Source organism: Sminthopsis crassicaudata, chromosome 2 (genome assembly GCF_048593235.1).
Source record: "Sminthopsis crassicaudata isolate SCR6 chromosome 2, ASM4859323v1, whole genome shotgun sequence".
Classification (NCBI taxonomy): domain Eukaryota; kingdom Metazoa; phylum Chordata; class Mammalia; order Dasyuromorphia; family Dasyuridae; genus Sminthopsis; species Sminthopsis crassicaudata.
In genome coordinates, this window is record NC_133618.1 from 675,482,756 (window position 1) to 675,496,793 (window position 14,038).

General features: G+C 43.2%; 1 protein-coding gene across 2 annotated transcripts in view; it reads right to left on the reverse strand.

Annotated features, from left to right (window-relative positions):
- Window positions 1-2,793: 2,793 nt before the first annotated feature.
- C2H10orf90 (chromosome 2 C10orf90 homolog) overlaps window positions 2,794-14,038 on the reverse strand; it is a 130,005-nt gene continuing 118,760 nt past the window's right edge. For both annotated transcript variants that reach the window (XM_074297154.1, XM_074297155.1), the window contains exons 6-8: window positions 10,828-10,891; window positions 3,241-3,340; window positions 2,794-3,153 (exon numbers count right to left, since the gene is read on the reverse strand). In XM_074297154.1, the coding sequence (XP_074153255.1) occupies window positions 3,115-3,153; window positions 3,241-3,340; window positions 10,828-10,891 (203 nt within the window). In that variant the 3' untranslated portion in view covers window positions 2,794-3,114. The remainder of the gene's footprint in view (window positions 3,154-3,240; window positions 3,341-10,827; window positions 10,892-14,038) is intronic.

The following is a 14,038-nucleotide window of genomic DNA, read 5'->3' on the forward strand; positions in this document are numbered from 1 at the left end:
GAAGTGACTTAGTCAAAGTCACACAGCGAACAAGTGGTGAAGCCTTACTCTAAGTCCCAGTGTTCTTTATGCTAGACACAAACAGGTGTCATTTGAGAATACCTGTCACTTTCAATATTTGATTAAGAAAATTAAGTTTAAAATTTAGATGATTCTCTGCAGTTAGAAACTGGTGAGAAGGATCCTGGCTTTAGGATCACCAGAAACTTACCTCCTGGGAAAGAGAAGAGGCCTCTGAGAGCGGGGTCCCATGGGCCAGCCCGGACGTTTCCCAGCTCTGATTGGAGCCCTGAGCCGATTAGTGAATCTCCTTGCTGGCCATCTGATAGTCACGTCTTCGCACTAAAAACCCAAACCCAAAGACAAGCTCACCTTCTCGTGGGCTTTTGGGGGGACAGGACTGTGGAAAAGAATCTTCAAACCATCGTTTTCATTCTTTCTGCCTCAGACATCTCAGCTAATAATTCTCTTTGGAAAATTTCACTAGAATTTTCTTCTCAAATTGACATATGTTTATTTTTAAATCTAATTCTTTTATCGAAATGAAATTTTATTTTTTTCGATGAACAAAAGCCTATATTCTCTTCATTCACATCTCTTGCCCATTACAAAGCCCTTGTAACAATATACATAAGCATTCCCACATTGAAAATCCGCGACGCTTCGTGAAATCCGGTAGTTGGGTTAAGTGATTAGCCCACAACTAGTCTAGATGAACATTTGGGATTAAGCGTGAGAGGGAGTTTTGATGCTTGGCTTGCTAGTAGACAATACTGGATTTTCCAAGAGTGAAGACTGAGACCAGGAGCCAGATGTCCTCTCTGAAAGAACAGCCTTCTCTTCCTCTCAGGGGCCCCACTGTTTGTTTCCACGTGAGGAGCTTGGTCTTTGTCTTCAATAGACACACTGGTTTTTGTCTCCCGCACCTCCCATAGCACACTGATGAATACTGAGCTGAATTAAAGAGAAGGTTCCCCTTCCTAACCTTCCCATTCGTCCATTCTACCTCCAGGATCTCTCTTCCAGCCCCTCATCCAGCCATTGCCCTAGTAAGGTTCTCATCATTGCCCCCTTGGATTATTGCAATAAGCACCTAATGGATCTTCCAGCTTCAAAACTCCCTCCCTCCAATTCTACCTTCAAACCATTGCCAGCTGGAAAATCTGAATGAATAGAACTGAACACAGAATGCTCAAAAGTCTTCTGTGGCTCCCTAGTGCTTCCTGAGTCAAGTGCAGACTTCTTTGTCTCAAATCTGATGCGTTCTGGTTGCTTTTGGCCCTGTCTAAATGATTTGCCCCTAGAGCTTCAGGGAAAGTGTTCTAGCCAGCCAGCCATCCAGCCTGTTAAGTTTAGTAAAAACTAGTAAGTGTTCCAGACACCGTGGACAATTGGCTCAGTCTCCCCACTGACCCCCAGACAAGCCCTTTACTTTCTCACCTTTGTTTTTCTCTCATGCTGCTTCCTCGCATGAGGGGCACTCTTTGTTTTTTCTGCTTGTTAAATTACTTCCCATCCTTTGGCGTCCAGTTGAGATGCCGATACTTCTAGGAAGACTTCTGTCAGCTCCCATCAATAACAGTGTTTCCCTCCAGGACATTACATAACACCTTGTTTTATGTCGATTTATAGGAGTCAGTTTTATAGTTACCTCCATAAAGTTCCTTGTGATGCATTGCTGTGGGTCCTCTGCCTTCCAAGGTTTTGTCAAGAAACCCAAACATGACTGATTTAGCTTCCTACCAAACTGGGAGGTTCCCAAACACAGGCCCGGTGATGGGGCAGGTGGCTGCCGGGCTCAGGTTTGGAGTTTCCTCATGCGATCAGAGATACTATATGATTTATTCATCACAACTAAGGCATGATGGGGAGCATGGGACCGAGTTTGGGGAGATCCTGTGTCTTCCTAGCATGGTCAAAGGTCAGTCTTAGAGAAGAGGACTCTGGGTGGGAGATCCCATGGCAATTATTTTGTATAGTTTAGTACGGAAGCTTCACTTTTAATTAGAGAAAAATTGAAAACAAAAACACCAAAATATTGAGGCTTCAAATAATATTTATTTCCATTTTGTTGTAAAAACTAGGTTCCCTTATAAATTCCAAAATATACCGTATAAATAAAAGAAACTGTAAAAGTCTGGAAGGATAATATTACCATTTTGTCAGTAACCCCTTTTGAAAACAGAAAGGGTTTTTTTTGGGTAGAAAACCCTGGAATTGCCCCCAGCTGTACATAGTCTATTTCTGTTCACAGGTCATCTGTCAAAATTGGTCTTTGCTCTGACTAAGGTGTCTCATAATGATAAAGGGAAATGATAAGGCATATGACATTGCCAATGAAATGTTACCTCTCCTAGCTTAGCTCTGCTGACCCAACTAGATTAGGAGTCTCCCTGAGAACCTCATTAACGCCATTGCCCTAGGACAGCTTCTCATCCTTGTCTCCTTGGACTATTGCAATAAGCACCTTGTGGGTCTTCCAGCCTCAATTCTATCTTCAGACCACTGCACAGTTGAATGCATAGAACTGATGACACTCATGCTCAAAAGTCTTCTGTGGCTCCCTAGTGCTTCCTAAGTCCGGTTCCAACATCTCTGCCTGAAAATCTCTGCTGCTGCTGCTTTTGTGTGGTAATCAGGCTACTCTGGGGAGTTCCTAAGCACGCCTGGGAAGGAGCAGATTGGGGGTGGAGGAGCTGAGATTGGGGAGGAGGAGGGGGAGATCACTGCTTCTATGAAAGGACAGCCTCAGTTCTTAAAAAGAAGAAAATAATTCAGACAATAAAACAAGGCCCCCTGTAATTTTTTTATGCACCAGAAAGTTCATCAACACTTCCCGGATCAGAATGGGGGCAAGGCAGGAGCAAACAGTGACATTCCAAGGGGAGAACAGACTTCCCCCCCATGGGGCACAGCGGATATTTCGCTGTCGGTCACGTTCCATCGTGCTGGTGCTGGTGCTCACTTTGTAAATCAGGGGAGGTTTCTTCCATGATGAAAAATCCCTAGGTTAAATCAGGGGTTGGGGGGTTGAAGATAAGGCTAACTTTCATTGGCTATGCAATATTGGAGGTCCTCCCTGATCCCCGGAGTCGCAGCTGTGGGGTTTGCCAGTCAGTCTGTGCTCCTCTGGAGGATCTGATCCAGTAGTTGCTAGAGGTGGGGAAAGGAAGAAGAGATCACAGCTCTGAGTCGGGCTGGGGGGGGGCAAAGGTGGGAAGCTTTTTCAGGACACCTTACCTTTTTAAAGACTTCAGCACGTAGTCGATTACTCTGTAAAATTACCCTTTTCTTTTGTTCTTCCTTCTTCTTTTTCACTTCAGGCAAGTTGTTATAGATTCTGAAACACATCCAGAGATCGGAGTTACAGGCACGGGAATGGATTTAATTCTACATGACATTCTCTAGGGCCTAGAATCAATATGGTGGCATGTCACCTGCAGGAGGACTCCTCCTATCAACGCGGATTACAGCTGATTTACGAAGCGGGATCTTACAGCTTACTTAGTGCACAAGTCTAACCCTCTCGTTTTGGATATGAGGAAACTGAGGCACAGAGAAATTGGGCCTTGTCCAGCGTCAAACACAAAATATTCAATGAGATAGGTCTAAACTCATACTTATCGACTCCAATTATTCATATGATCTACTCTTCCTACCTTAGAGAAAGGGCAGCCAGGCTGTCATAATGGACAGAACATTGGACTTGGGATCAGGAAGACTCTTGTTCATGAGTTCAAATCCAGGCTCAGATACCTACTAACTGTGGGACCCTGGCAAGTCGCTTAACCCTGTAAAATGAGCTGGAGAAGGATATGACAATATAGTCCAGGATCTTTGCCAAGAAATGCCCAAATGGGGTCATGAAGAATCGGGCGTGACTGAACGACGACACTGTCTTAGGAAAGTGAAAACTCTTGTCCAAGTATCACAGCTAATAATGTCTGAAGGCAACTTGAACCCAGCTCTTCTGGATTCAAAATCTACCAACAGGTTGCCTATTACAGTAATCAATAATCTAAATTTTAAAGGGAAAACACATTTTTATTGGCTAGCCATTTACTGATGAAGAAATTCTATAAAAATTAAATTAGTGTTATGACAAGCAGATTCAAGATGGGATGGGGGAGAAATATTGACTTTGGAGAAAGAGGATTGGGTTCAAATCTTATTGTTGTTATTTATTAGTGTGTGTGATCTTGGCCAGGTCAGTAACTTCTTTGGGATTCAGTTTCCTCGTCCATAAAAAAGGAGGAATTGGATTGGATGTATTTAAAGATCCCTTTCATTTCTAGAGGTATGTTCCTGTGTGTCTGATTTTGCTTGATCCCCAGAGGACTTCACATTGAGATTTATGAAGCACCTACTATGTGCAAAGTACTATGCTAGGTTCTGGAGATACAAGTCCCAAGAATGAAAAATCCCAACTCCCAAGAATCTTATATTCTGGTGGCAGAGACCAAAATAAGGACGGGTGTGTCTATTTACACACACACACACACACACATACACACCTCACACACCTCACAAACACACACACCACACACACACACACTCACACACACACACGCACTCACACACTCACACACATGCACACACACGCACACACATGCACACGCACACACGCGCACACACACACGCATTCACACACTCACACACACTCTCACACACGCACACGCACACACACTCACACACACTCTCACGCACACACACACACCTCACACACACACCTCACAAACACACACACCACACACACACACACTCACACACACACGCGCACTCACACACTCACACACACACCTCACAAACACACACACACCTCACACACACTCTCACACACGCGCACACACACACACTCACACACACTCACACACACTCTCACACACGCACACACGCGCACATCCCTCTTGTGATAACCCAATTGTTAGCAGCAGATGTGAGGTGGAATGAACAATGGATTTGATTCTCCTCTCACTTTGTATATATTCTGTTACCTACTCACCTGGGTACATGCTATTTTCCCCAAAGGCAGAATTATTTCATTTCCGTCTTTGTTATCACCAGGACCTTGCCTAGTGCTTGGTACATTAGTAGGCATTTGTAAACATTTGTTTGGTTAGCAGATTGAATTTAGGAGATTTCCTTTGATTGAATTTCCTCACATATAATAAGAAAAATAATCACGGCCCGTAGGATTACTGTAGGGAAAGAGCTTTCCAAATCTTAAAGGGCTATAAATATTTGTTACAGGAAGATTTTTAGACAGATTGAACCACAAGCTGCTTCTCAACAATCTTTCTCCATTGCTGCTTATTTACTGAATCACAGACTATCATAATAGAAAGGGACCCTAGAAGCCATCCAACCTAATCTATACTTGAAGAGGACAATGCAATGAATCCCCAAGTGCTCATTCATATTTTGCTTGGGTGACTCCACTGATGGGGGCTCCACTACCTCAGGAGGCAGTCTACTCCATCCTCAGAGAGCTCTCTCATTGTTAAGAATTTTTTTCCTGACCTTGAGCCTAGATTTGCCTCTCTCATGCTTTCCTCCACTCCCCATCAGCCTCTGCAAAGAGCAAGTTTCTTCTTCCTGACCATACAAAGTCAGGTTTCAGACAAGCTTTGTGATCCTGTCTCATTCCCGTCTTCTGAACAGAAGCTGGGCCATTCTAGGCAAACAGAATCCCTGAGAAATCATGGAGTCCAAATGAAAGGCAAGGAGGCTACCACTTGCCAGAGGCTACACAACCTGTCTGAACTAAGCTCTGTGACATGGCCTGTACAATGGGGGTCATCGCCATCAGTAAGTCTCAGGGCCAGGGATTCTACCCAAGGTTTCTCCCGATTCCATGTCCAGGACTTGTACCCCATCACACCTTCTCAAGCATGCAAAGGCTGTTCTGGTTAAGGAGACTGGACTTGTGCTGTTTGGTCCTGGAGGGCAGAACCACAAGAAAGAGCATGAAGTTATCTGGGAATCTCTCTCTTCTCTCTGATTCTGATGAATTTTCATGATCTTGTTGGGATTCTTTTACTAGATCATCAGGGGAGATTAGGCCTGAGGCAGCATGGAGACAGAAAGAGCCTCATCTCCGACATCTTGGCTGAAGAGTCCCTTACTCTCTTGGTATTCTGCCCAACTGCAGCTGCTGAAACAAGGGCAAGCTCTTGGCATTCTGGGCAATTCTCAGAATCTGCTGACCTGTCTTGGTACAAACTGCCTGGGAATCCACTCCCCCAGTGATGTCCCATGTCACCCCCTATCCAGTTTGGGTTCAGATTTTGTGTAACTGTTGGGGATACATAAAATGGCGACTCGGCTCTGTCTCCAAGAAGTCTTCCTCTTTGTCCTCCCATCCGCAAACACATTCCAAGGAAGCAAGGTCATTGTATACAGGCATGGTCTCGACCTCTCCATTTCCCAGAAAAACCTCAATTATTTCTTGCAATCTGGCTCCACCTCATGATGGTCCAGAAACTTTTTTCCCCAAGGTTATGACAAATCTCTTCACTACTAAATCCAATGGGCTGTTCTCCACCTTCATCTTCCTTGTCCTTCTGACATTATTGACCACTCCTTCTAGAACACTTTCTCTTGTTCCATGATACCTCCTCCTACCTGTCTGACCTCTCCTCTCTCACTCCAGCATGAGGGGCCCTGGGAGTTGTCCTGGGCTTTTGGTCTTCCTCCTCCATTCTATTTTTTGGTGATTTCCTCTACTCCCCCAGGTGAAAATCTCATCCTTATATGACTGGCTCCCAAATCCACCTCACCAGCGCTCATGTGTTACTCTACAGCCCCAACGGCCTGCTCGGTATTTCCACCAGAATGTCTTGTGGGCGTCTCAAGCTCAGCGAGCCCAACATCGCTTATTCTCTTCTTCCCTGATCTGCCCCTCCTCCACACACCCCTAACCTGTTGAAGACCCGAGTTAAACACTGGAGTCTCACCCATGGCTCCTCGTTCTGCTTTCCTCATCATATCCAGTCAGTTGCTAAGTTGTGATTCTAGTCCAACTGCACCTTCCCTTCCTTTCCAGTCTCCTGGATATCACATTGCTCCGGGAGATTTTCCCCCTCACCTGGACTGATACAACATCCTATTGTTGTCTCAACTTCAAGTCTCTTTCCCTCTCCCATCTTGCACAAAGTTATCAAAAGAATCTTCCGAAAGCACTAGTCTGGCCAGGGCACTTTCCTTCTCCCTTTTGACCTTATTGTCACCAATCAACTTTGCATTTGAAGCCTCTCTTAGTTTGCTCCTGCCTGCCTTCCAGGCGCTCTGTCCTCCATTATTCTATCCTTACTCTGAAGTGACCCAAGCACTACAATGTCAGTAAAGAGGGCGGCCCATCTGGGTGGATGTCCCTTTATGCACTCCGTATCCCAGACAAACTTGCCACCCTGCTCTTCCACAAACTCAGCATTCCATCTCATCTCTCCATCTCTGTAGAGCCCTTCCTCTCCTTTCAGCTGTTTTTTATCAAGTTTTGGATCATGGAACCTCTCATGTCAAGTCTTTCTTGATATTCCCCAAAGGTTAGTGATTTCCCTTCCTCCTTCTCTCTCTTTGTCTCTCAGTCTCTCAGTCTCTCTCTCTCTGTCTCTCTCTCTGTCTCTCTCTCTGTATCTCTCTCTGTATCTCTCTGTCTCTCTGTCTCTCTTCCCCCCCTCCTCTCTCTCTCTCTCTCTCTCTCTCTCTCTCTCTCTCTCTCTCTCTCTCTCTCTCTCTCTCTTCCTCTCTCTCTCTGTCTCTCTATCCTCTCTCTCTCTGTTTCTCTCTCTCTCTTCTCTCTCTCTGTCTCTCTCTCTGTATCTCTCTGTCTCTCTCTCTCTTCCCCTCTCTCTCTGTCTCTGTCTCTCTCTGTCTCCGTCTCTCTCTCTGTCTCTCTGCCTCTCTCTCTCTCTCTCTCTCTCTCTCTCTCTCTCTCTCTCTCTCTCTCTCTCTCTCTCTCTCTCTTCCTCTCTCTCTCTGTCTCTCTATCCTCTCTCTCTCTGTTTCTCTCTCTCTTCTCTCTCTCTGTCTCTCTCTCTGTATCTCTCTGTCTCTCTCTCTCTTCCCCTCTCTCTCTGTCTCTGTCTCTCTCTGTCTCCGTCTCTCTCTCTCTCTCTCTCTCTCTCTCTCTCTCTCTCTCTCTCTCTCTCTCCTCTCTCCTCTCTCTCTCTCTCTCTCTCTCTCTCTCTCTCCTCTCTCCTCTCTCTCTCTCTCTCTCTCTCTCTCTCTCTCTCTCTCTCTCTCTCTCTCTCTCTCTCTCTCTCTCTCTCTCTCCTCTCTCTCCTCTCTCTCTCTCTCTCTCTCTCTCTCTCTCTCTCTCTCTCTCTCTCTCTCTCTCTCTCTCTGTCTCTTCTCAAATGATCTCAGAATTACTTATCTATGTATATGTCACATCTGCCCACTAGAATATAAATCCCCAGGAGAGCGGGCACTGTTTCATTTCTTTCTTGGTATCCCAAGTACTTGGCACACAGTAGGAATTTAATAAGTGCTTGTTAGATTGAACTAAAAACGACATTCCCATTCCTGCCAGGCTATCACTCTGAGTGTGTTCTGCAAATTAGGGCTTTGGCTGTTGCCATCCTCGTCATCATCACCACCATTATCATCACCATCATCATCATCATCCTTGTTGTTGTTATTGCCTTAGAATGCATGGAAAGTTTCCAGCCTGTGGCACTTTGGAGGATGTGCCAGCTCGCTGTGACTCAGACCATTAATGGAACAGGCAAGTTTATCCTCCCTCTCGGTTTATTACCTACAGCCTCACTGCGGATGATTTCACCAATTACCAAGTAAACAATTTAACTCAATAAAAATCAAAGGGCGGTGTCTGGAAAAGTGTGTTCAGTTTTATTAATGCAGATCGGTGCGCTATAGATTAGGGGTAATTATAATAATTTCTCATATTGCTGCATATTTTGCCAGACTAATGAAATTTCAGTAATAAGAGCTTTCCCTCGCTGCTCCATTATTCAATCCTCACTCAGAGGCAGCCTGAACACCAGGTGTTAGGGATGATGGTGCTTGTTGTGGCTAGGAAGCGCCCAGGACCCACAGTAGATGAATTAGCTAGTGGGACCGTAATCTACTTCCCAAACTTGGTATGAGAGGGTCAGGCTGTGAACTGGCAGAAGAAATGTGTTAAAGTAACCTGTCTTCCATATGGAATGAACTTCAAGGAATACTAGGCAGCTGGGTGGTGCAGTGGGTAGAGCATTGGACCTGGAGGCAAGAAGATATGAGTGCAAATTCAGTCTCAGTCACTTAGTAGTGATGTGACCCTAAGCAAGTCAGTTAATGTTTGCCTCAGGTTCCTCATTTGCTAAAAAGGAATAATAATAGAGTTGCTGTAAGGAGATATTTGTAAAATATTTTGTAAACCTTAAAGCATGATATAAAAGCTACTACTACTACTACTACTATTATTATTATTATTATTATTATTATTATTATTATTATTATTATTATTATCTTGTCCGTTTTATTTTCACTGAACTTTCAAGATTGATTTTTCAAGTGTTGATCTTTGGTTGATGTGGAGAACAAAAAGCAACTATCAATGATGTATCAAGTCATTGAGAGAAGCCGGAAATGCTGATAATGGGGAAGAGAAGACTCGGGGCAACATGGTGGCTGGGAGCTCCCTCTAAGTAGGCTGTGGGTCACAAGGAAGGGAATGAGATCTGCCCTCTCTGCTCTTTACAATCAGGAGGAGGAACATGCCCGGAGGTTGCAGGGGCAGATTTATACTTGGTATCCGGAAAATACTTCCTAATAATTAATTACTTAGAAGTAGAGTGAGATTATTTTGGAGCCAAGTAGCTTCCCTTTTTTGGAGTTCTCTACATCATGGCTGCCTGACTACTAGTTGCATCTACAGCCCAGGGGATGCCCTTTGCAGATAAAGGAGGAGCTCAGTGTTTTCCAACCAGCTCAAGAGTTCTGATTCTGGACTAGAGAGAAACAGATCATGGTTTGCAAAGTTCAGGTCTGAACAGATTATTCTCCTGCCCAAGATGCTTCTATAGCTCCCCAGGACCTCTAGTATAAAATCCAAACCCCTCTTTTTGCCCATTAATGTCCACCCCAAATTATTGTGTACATATTTTGAATTTGCTTTTCTGTGCACATGGTCACAGAAACTAGAATGGAAACTACTGGAGGGCAAGGTCTGCTTCACTTTTATTCATGATCATCCAGAATTTGGTCCCTAGTAGGTGCTTAATAAAGCTTGGTGAATTAAATCTAATTAAATGTGAGTTGTGTTGACAATTTCCTAGAACCCAAGGGTGGGCCCCAAGAGAATCTAGGATCTGCCCATTCTTTAGATTTGTTATATATATATATATTTTATAATATTATCCCTTGTATTCATTTTTCCAAATTACTCCCCCTCCCTCTATTCCCGTCCCCCCCGACGACAGGCAATACCATACATTTTACATGTGTTACAATATAGTCTAAGTACAATACATGTGTGTGAATATCATTTTCTTGTTGCACAATAAACATTAGAATCCGAACATTCTTTAGATTTGTACAAAGAGTACAGGGAGATAGCCTCCTTGTGCTATGTTCAGGCTTGGTGTGGCTGACACATGGACCCCTACTGGCTTGGTACCACTGGAAGCAGTGAAGTTCCACATCCTCCTGCTTATCCAGGCTGGGAAGAAAACACTCTCTTGTCTCTTGTGTCATTGATCTCCAAAGGGATGCAGGTGTCTAAAACACATGGGGGTATACCTTCTCTAAGGGTCACACAAGTCCAGCTAGTAGACATGGGATTGCTGCAAACAGAAGGAACTTGAACAAGTCACTCAGTACCTTTTTGATCGCATATGCATCTCCTTCTCTGATATGCACCTCTCCTTCGGCTTGAACAAGTTATCTGGAAATAAACACACAAGGAAGCATCAATTAATGGCACCAGGGATTGAATCATGCAGATGTTGACAGAAGCATCCCACTGGAGGGCTAGTGCTTGCTCTTCTTCATTTCTGATTCCATGTCCAGCCTACAGACTGCCATGAATGCCAAGAGAGCCAAGGAGGCTCACCCAACAGGCTGAGAAGAGGGGCACTTTCCACAGAACTTCTCTACGGCCCACCACCACAGGGAGAATGGAAACTCCTCCCTCAACTTCAAGTCCCCCTTAGGCAGAAGACAAATAAGGCTTACTGTGACAAGGATGCCGACATGGGAGAACATGAGATTAAGAGTCGGGGGAATATGAGGTTTCTACCTGGACTCTGCTATTTGAAGTACTTGTATTCTTACAGAATCTCTGGATCTGCTTTCTTCTCTATAAAATGAATGGGTTGGACTGTTGGTGGAGTGTGAGTTGGTCCAATTATCTAGAGGACTATTTGGAATGATATGAGGAAGGTCATAAAGTTCATCGTTTTTGATCTCGGAGTCACATTAGAGCATAAAACCAAGGGAATAATAGAAAGACACAAAACAGCAAAATCTTTTTTTTTTGAGGTAGCAAAGAGTCAAAAGCAGAGTAGGTCCCCATTGACTGGAGAATGAGTAAACAAGTTAGTCAGTTAGGTAACTGACTTATTGCTTTATAAAAAAATAGCAGCTGTGAAGAATTCAGAGACATGGGAAGCCTTGTATGAACTGAAACAGATGCAAAGAAAAACAATATATACAGTGATCTTAACAATGCAAATGGAAAGAATACTAAGAGGAGGTAAAATTTGTATAATTATTAGATAGATTTAGATTTAGCTCTAAGGCCCCCAGTGATACCAAAATGTAAACCTGAGAGCCAACAGTGGTGAAAATGGTGCCCAAGTGCCATTCAGCACACACCTGTGTGAAGATGCAAACATATGCATATAAATAGAAATCTATATTGCATGTGTACATGTCTACATGCATGCAAGTATGTACGGGCATAATGTACATGTACACACACATAAGTACGTACATGTGTATATATATATAAACATAAATCTGTGTGTATATTTATTGTTGGTGCACACACATCTATTTGGCTTTGTCCATCTCAGGTAATAAGATCTAGAGGTCATTACTCATGGCCATTAGATTGGTTTGGAGTTCTCCTGGCCAGAAGCTTCTTCTAGAAAATGATATTCCTCCACCAAGGCTGTAATCGAGCTAGACAGTGCGACTCCTCCAGAGCTCACATTAAAGCTACACCCAAAGTAGACTGTGTTCCCAGGAGATAAAAGCCAACATGGAAAATTGCAATTAGCATAATTTCAATTGAATTGCAAGCAGGAATCCCTGGAATGGTAAAACCTGCTACCTAATTCATGCTTTTCTTTTCTTTTCTTTTCAAAAGGGGGGGGAGCAACTATGAGGTATTTCATCATTGCATTGTTTTGTCTTTTCAGAATCTCGATGGCCTGCTGAGAAGCAGAGCTCAAGCCAACTTTGCTGAGGAGGCCTCTTAGCCCTTTATTAACTGCCACATAACTCGAGGAGCATGAGAGGATTGAGGGCGGCGGGGAGGATCCTCTTTCAGCACCCCCTGCCCCACCTCCTGCAGGGACACAGTTCTTGAGAGGGTGTTTACCCTTTGCTGAAGTTGGAATTTGCTGAGAGTCAATCCTAGGCCCAAAAAAAGATGGATCTGCAGAATTCCAGGCTTCCTGGGGAAGACATGGTGGGTGTTTCCGTTTCTCCCACGGTGGTTCTGCTGAAACACTAGTTACTCTATATTTGAACATACTTCGCAAACCACAGAGTTACGACAGAGGGGAAAGCGTGTTCCCAGGTTGAGAAATTTGGCCTTCGGGTATCGAAAACATTTGTTTTGGAGACTTTGGAGGTCCCTAGAGAGAAATGATTTGCAATTAAATAACCCAATCCAGTCCAATACATATTTATTCAGTGCCCACTACTCTACTTAGCCACTGGGGACAGCAGACAAAATGCAAAGTAGCCACCTGCAAGAAGCTTACATCCAACTAATAATACTGACATGACTTCCAACTAATAATACTGACAATACTCAATTCAGTTAAGTATTTTAAAAGTTCCTACTATGTGACAGACATCATGTAAAGACAAGAAAGATGTTTTGCCTGACCTCAAGGAGCTTACACTCAACTCATAATATTGACATTACTTCAAACTAATAATATTGACAATTCAACTCAATTAAGCATTTTAAAAGCTCCTACTATGTGATAGACATCATTCAAAGATAGGAAAGACATTTTGCCTGCCCTTAAGGAGCTCACATCCAACTCATAATAGTGACATTATTTCCAACTTATAATATTGACAATTCAACTCAATTCAGTAAGCATTTTAAAAGCTCCTACTATGTGATAAACATCATGCAAAGATAGGAAAGAAGTTTTGCCTGCCCTCAAAGAGCTTTCCAACTTATAATATTGACAATTCAACTCAATTCAGTTAAGTATTTTAAAAGCTCCTACTATGTGATAAACATCATGCAAAGATAGGAAAGAAGTTTTGCCTGCCCTCAAAGAGCTTACATTCCAGGTATCATTCTACATAGTCATTCTTCAAGGAAAAGCATATGGTCTACCCAAGAAAAATAAAGAAGGGCAGACTTGGATCTATAAAAAGTATTCCTCCGAATTTCCTCTTTTCTAAAATAAGAGGGCTGACCTGAGGTCACATCCAGCTGTAGACCCATGATTTTATGATTGGCAAATAGCTTTCTGAGATCTTTGGTTTAAAAGGGTGTAGTGGGAGATGATCCCATTTCATACTTTTATAAACTTGACCTCTACACAAGACAGATCAGGCTTTGACTCTCCATTTGGATCCCTACTAACTGGGTCACCCTGAGTAAATACATAAGCTTCAGTTTTTTAAACTGTAAAATAAGTTCATAAAGGAACTATTCAGAAAGAACTTTAGAAACCTTATGTTATGGATGCTATATGAGATAATTCTTATCTCCTCTAATTCTCCCTTGGCCAAATTCTTAAAAGAAAAATCCATTTTATATAAATATCCAGTTCTTATTTAATATATAGTAGGTACTTAATAAAAATAAATGTTTTTCATGAAATTAAATGAT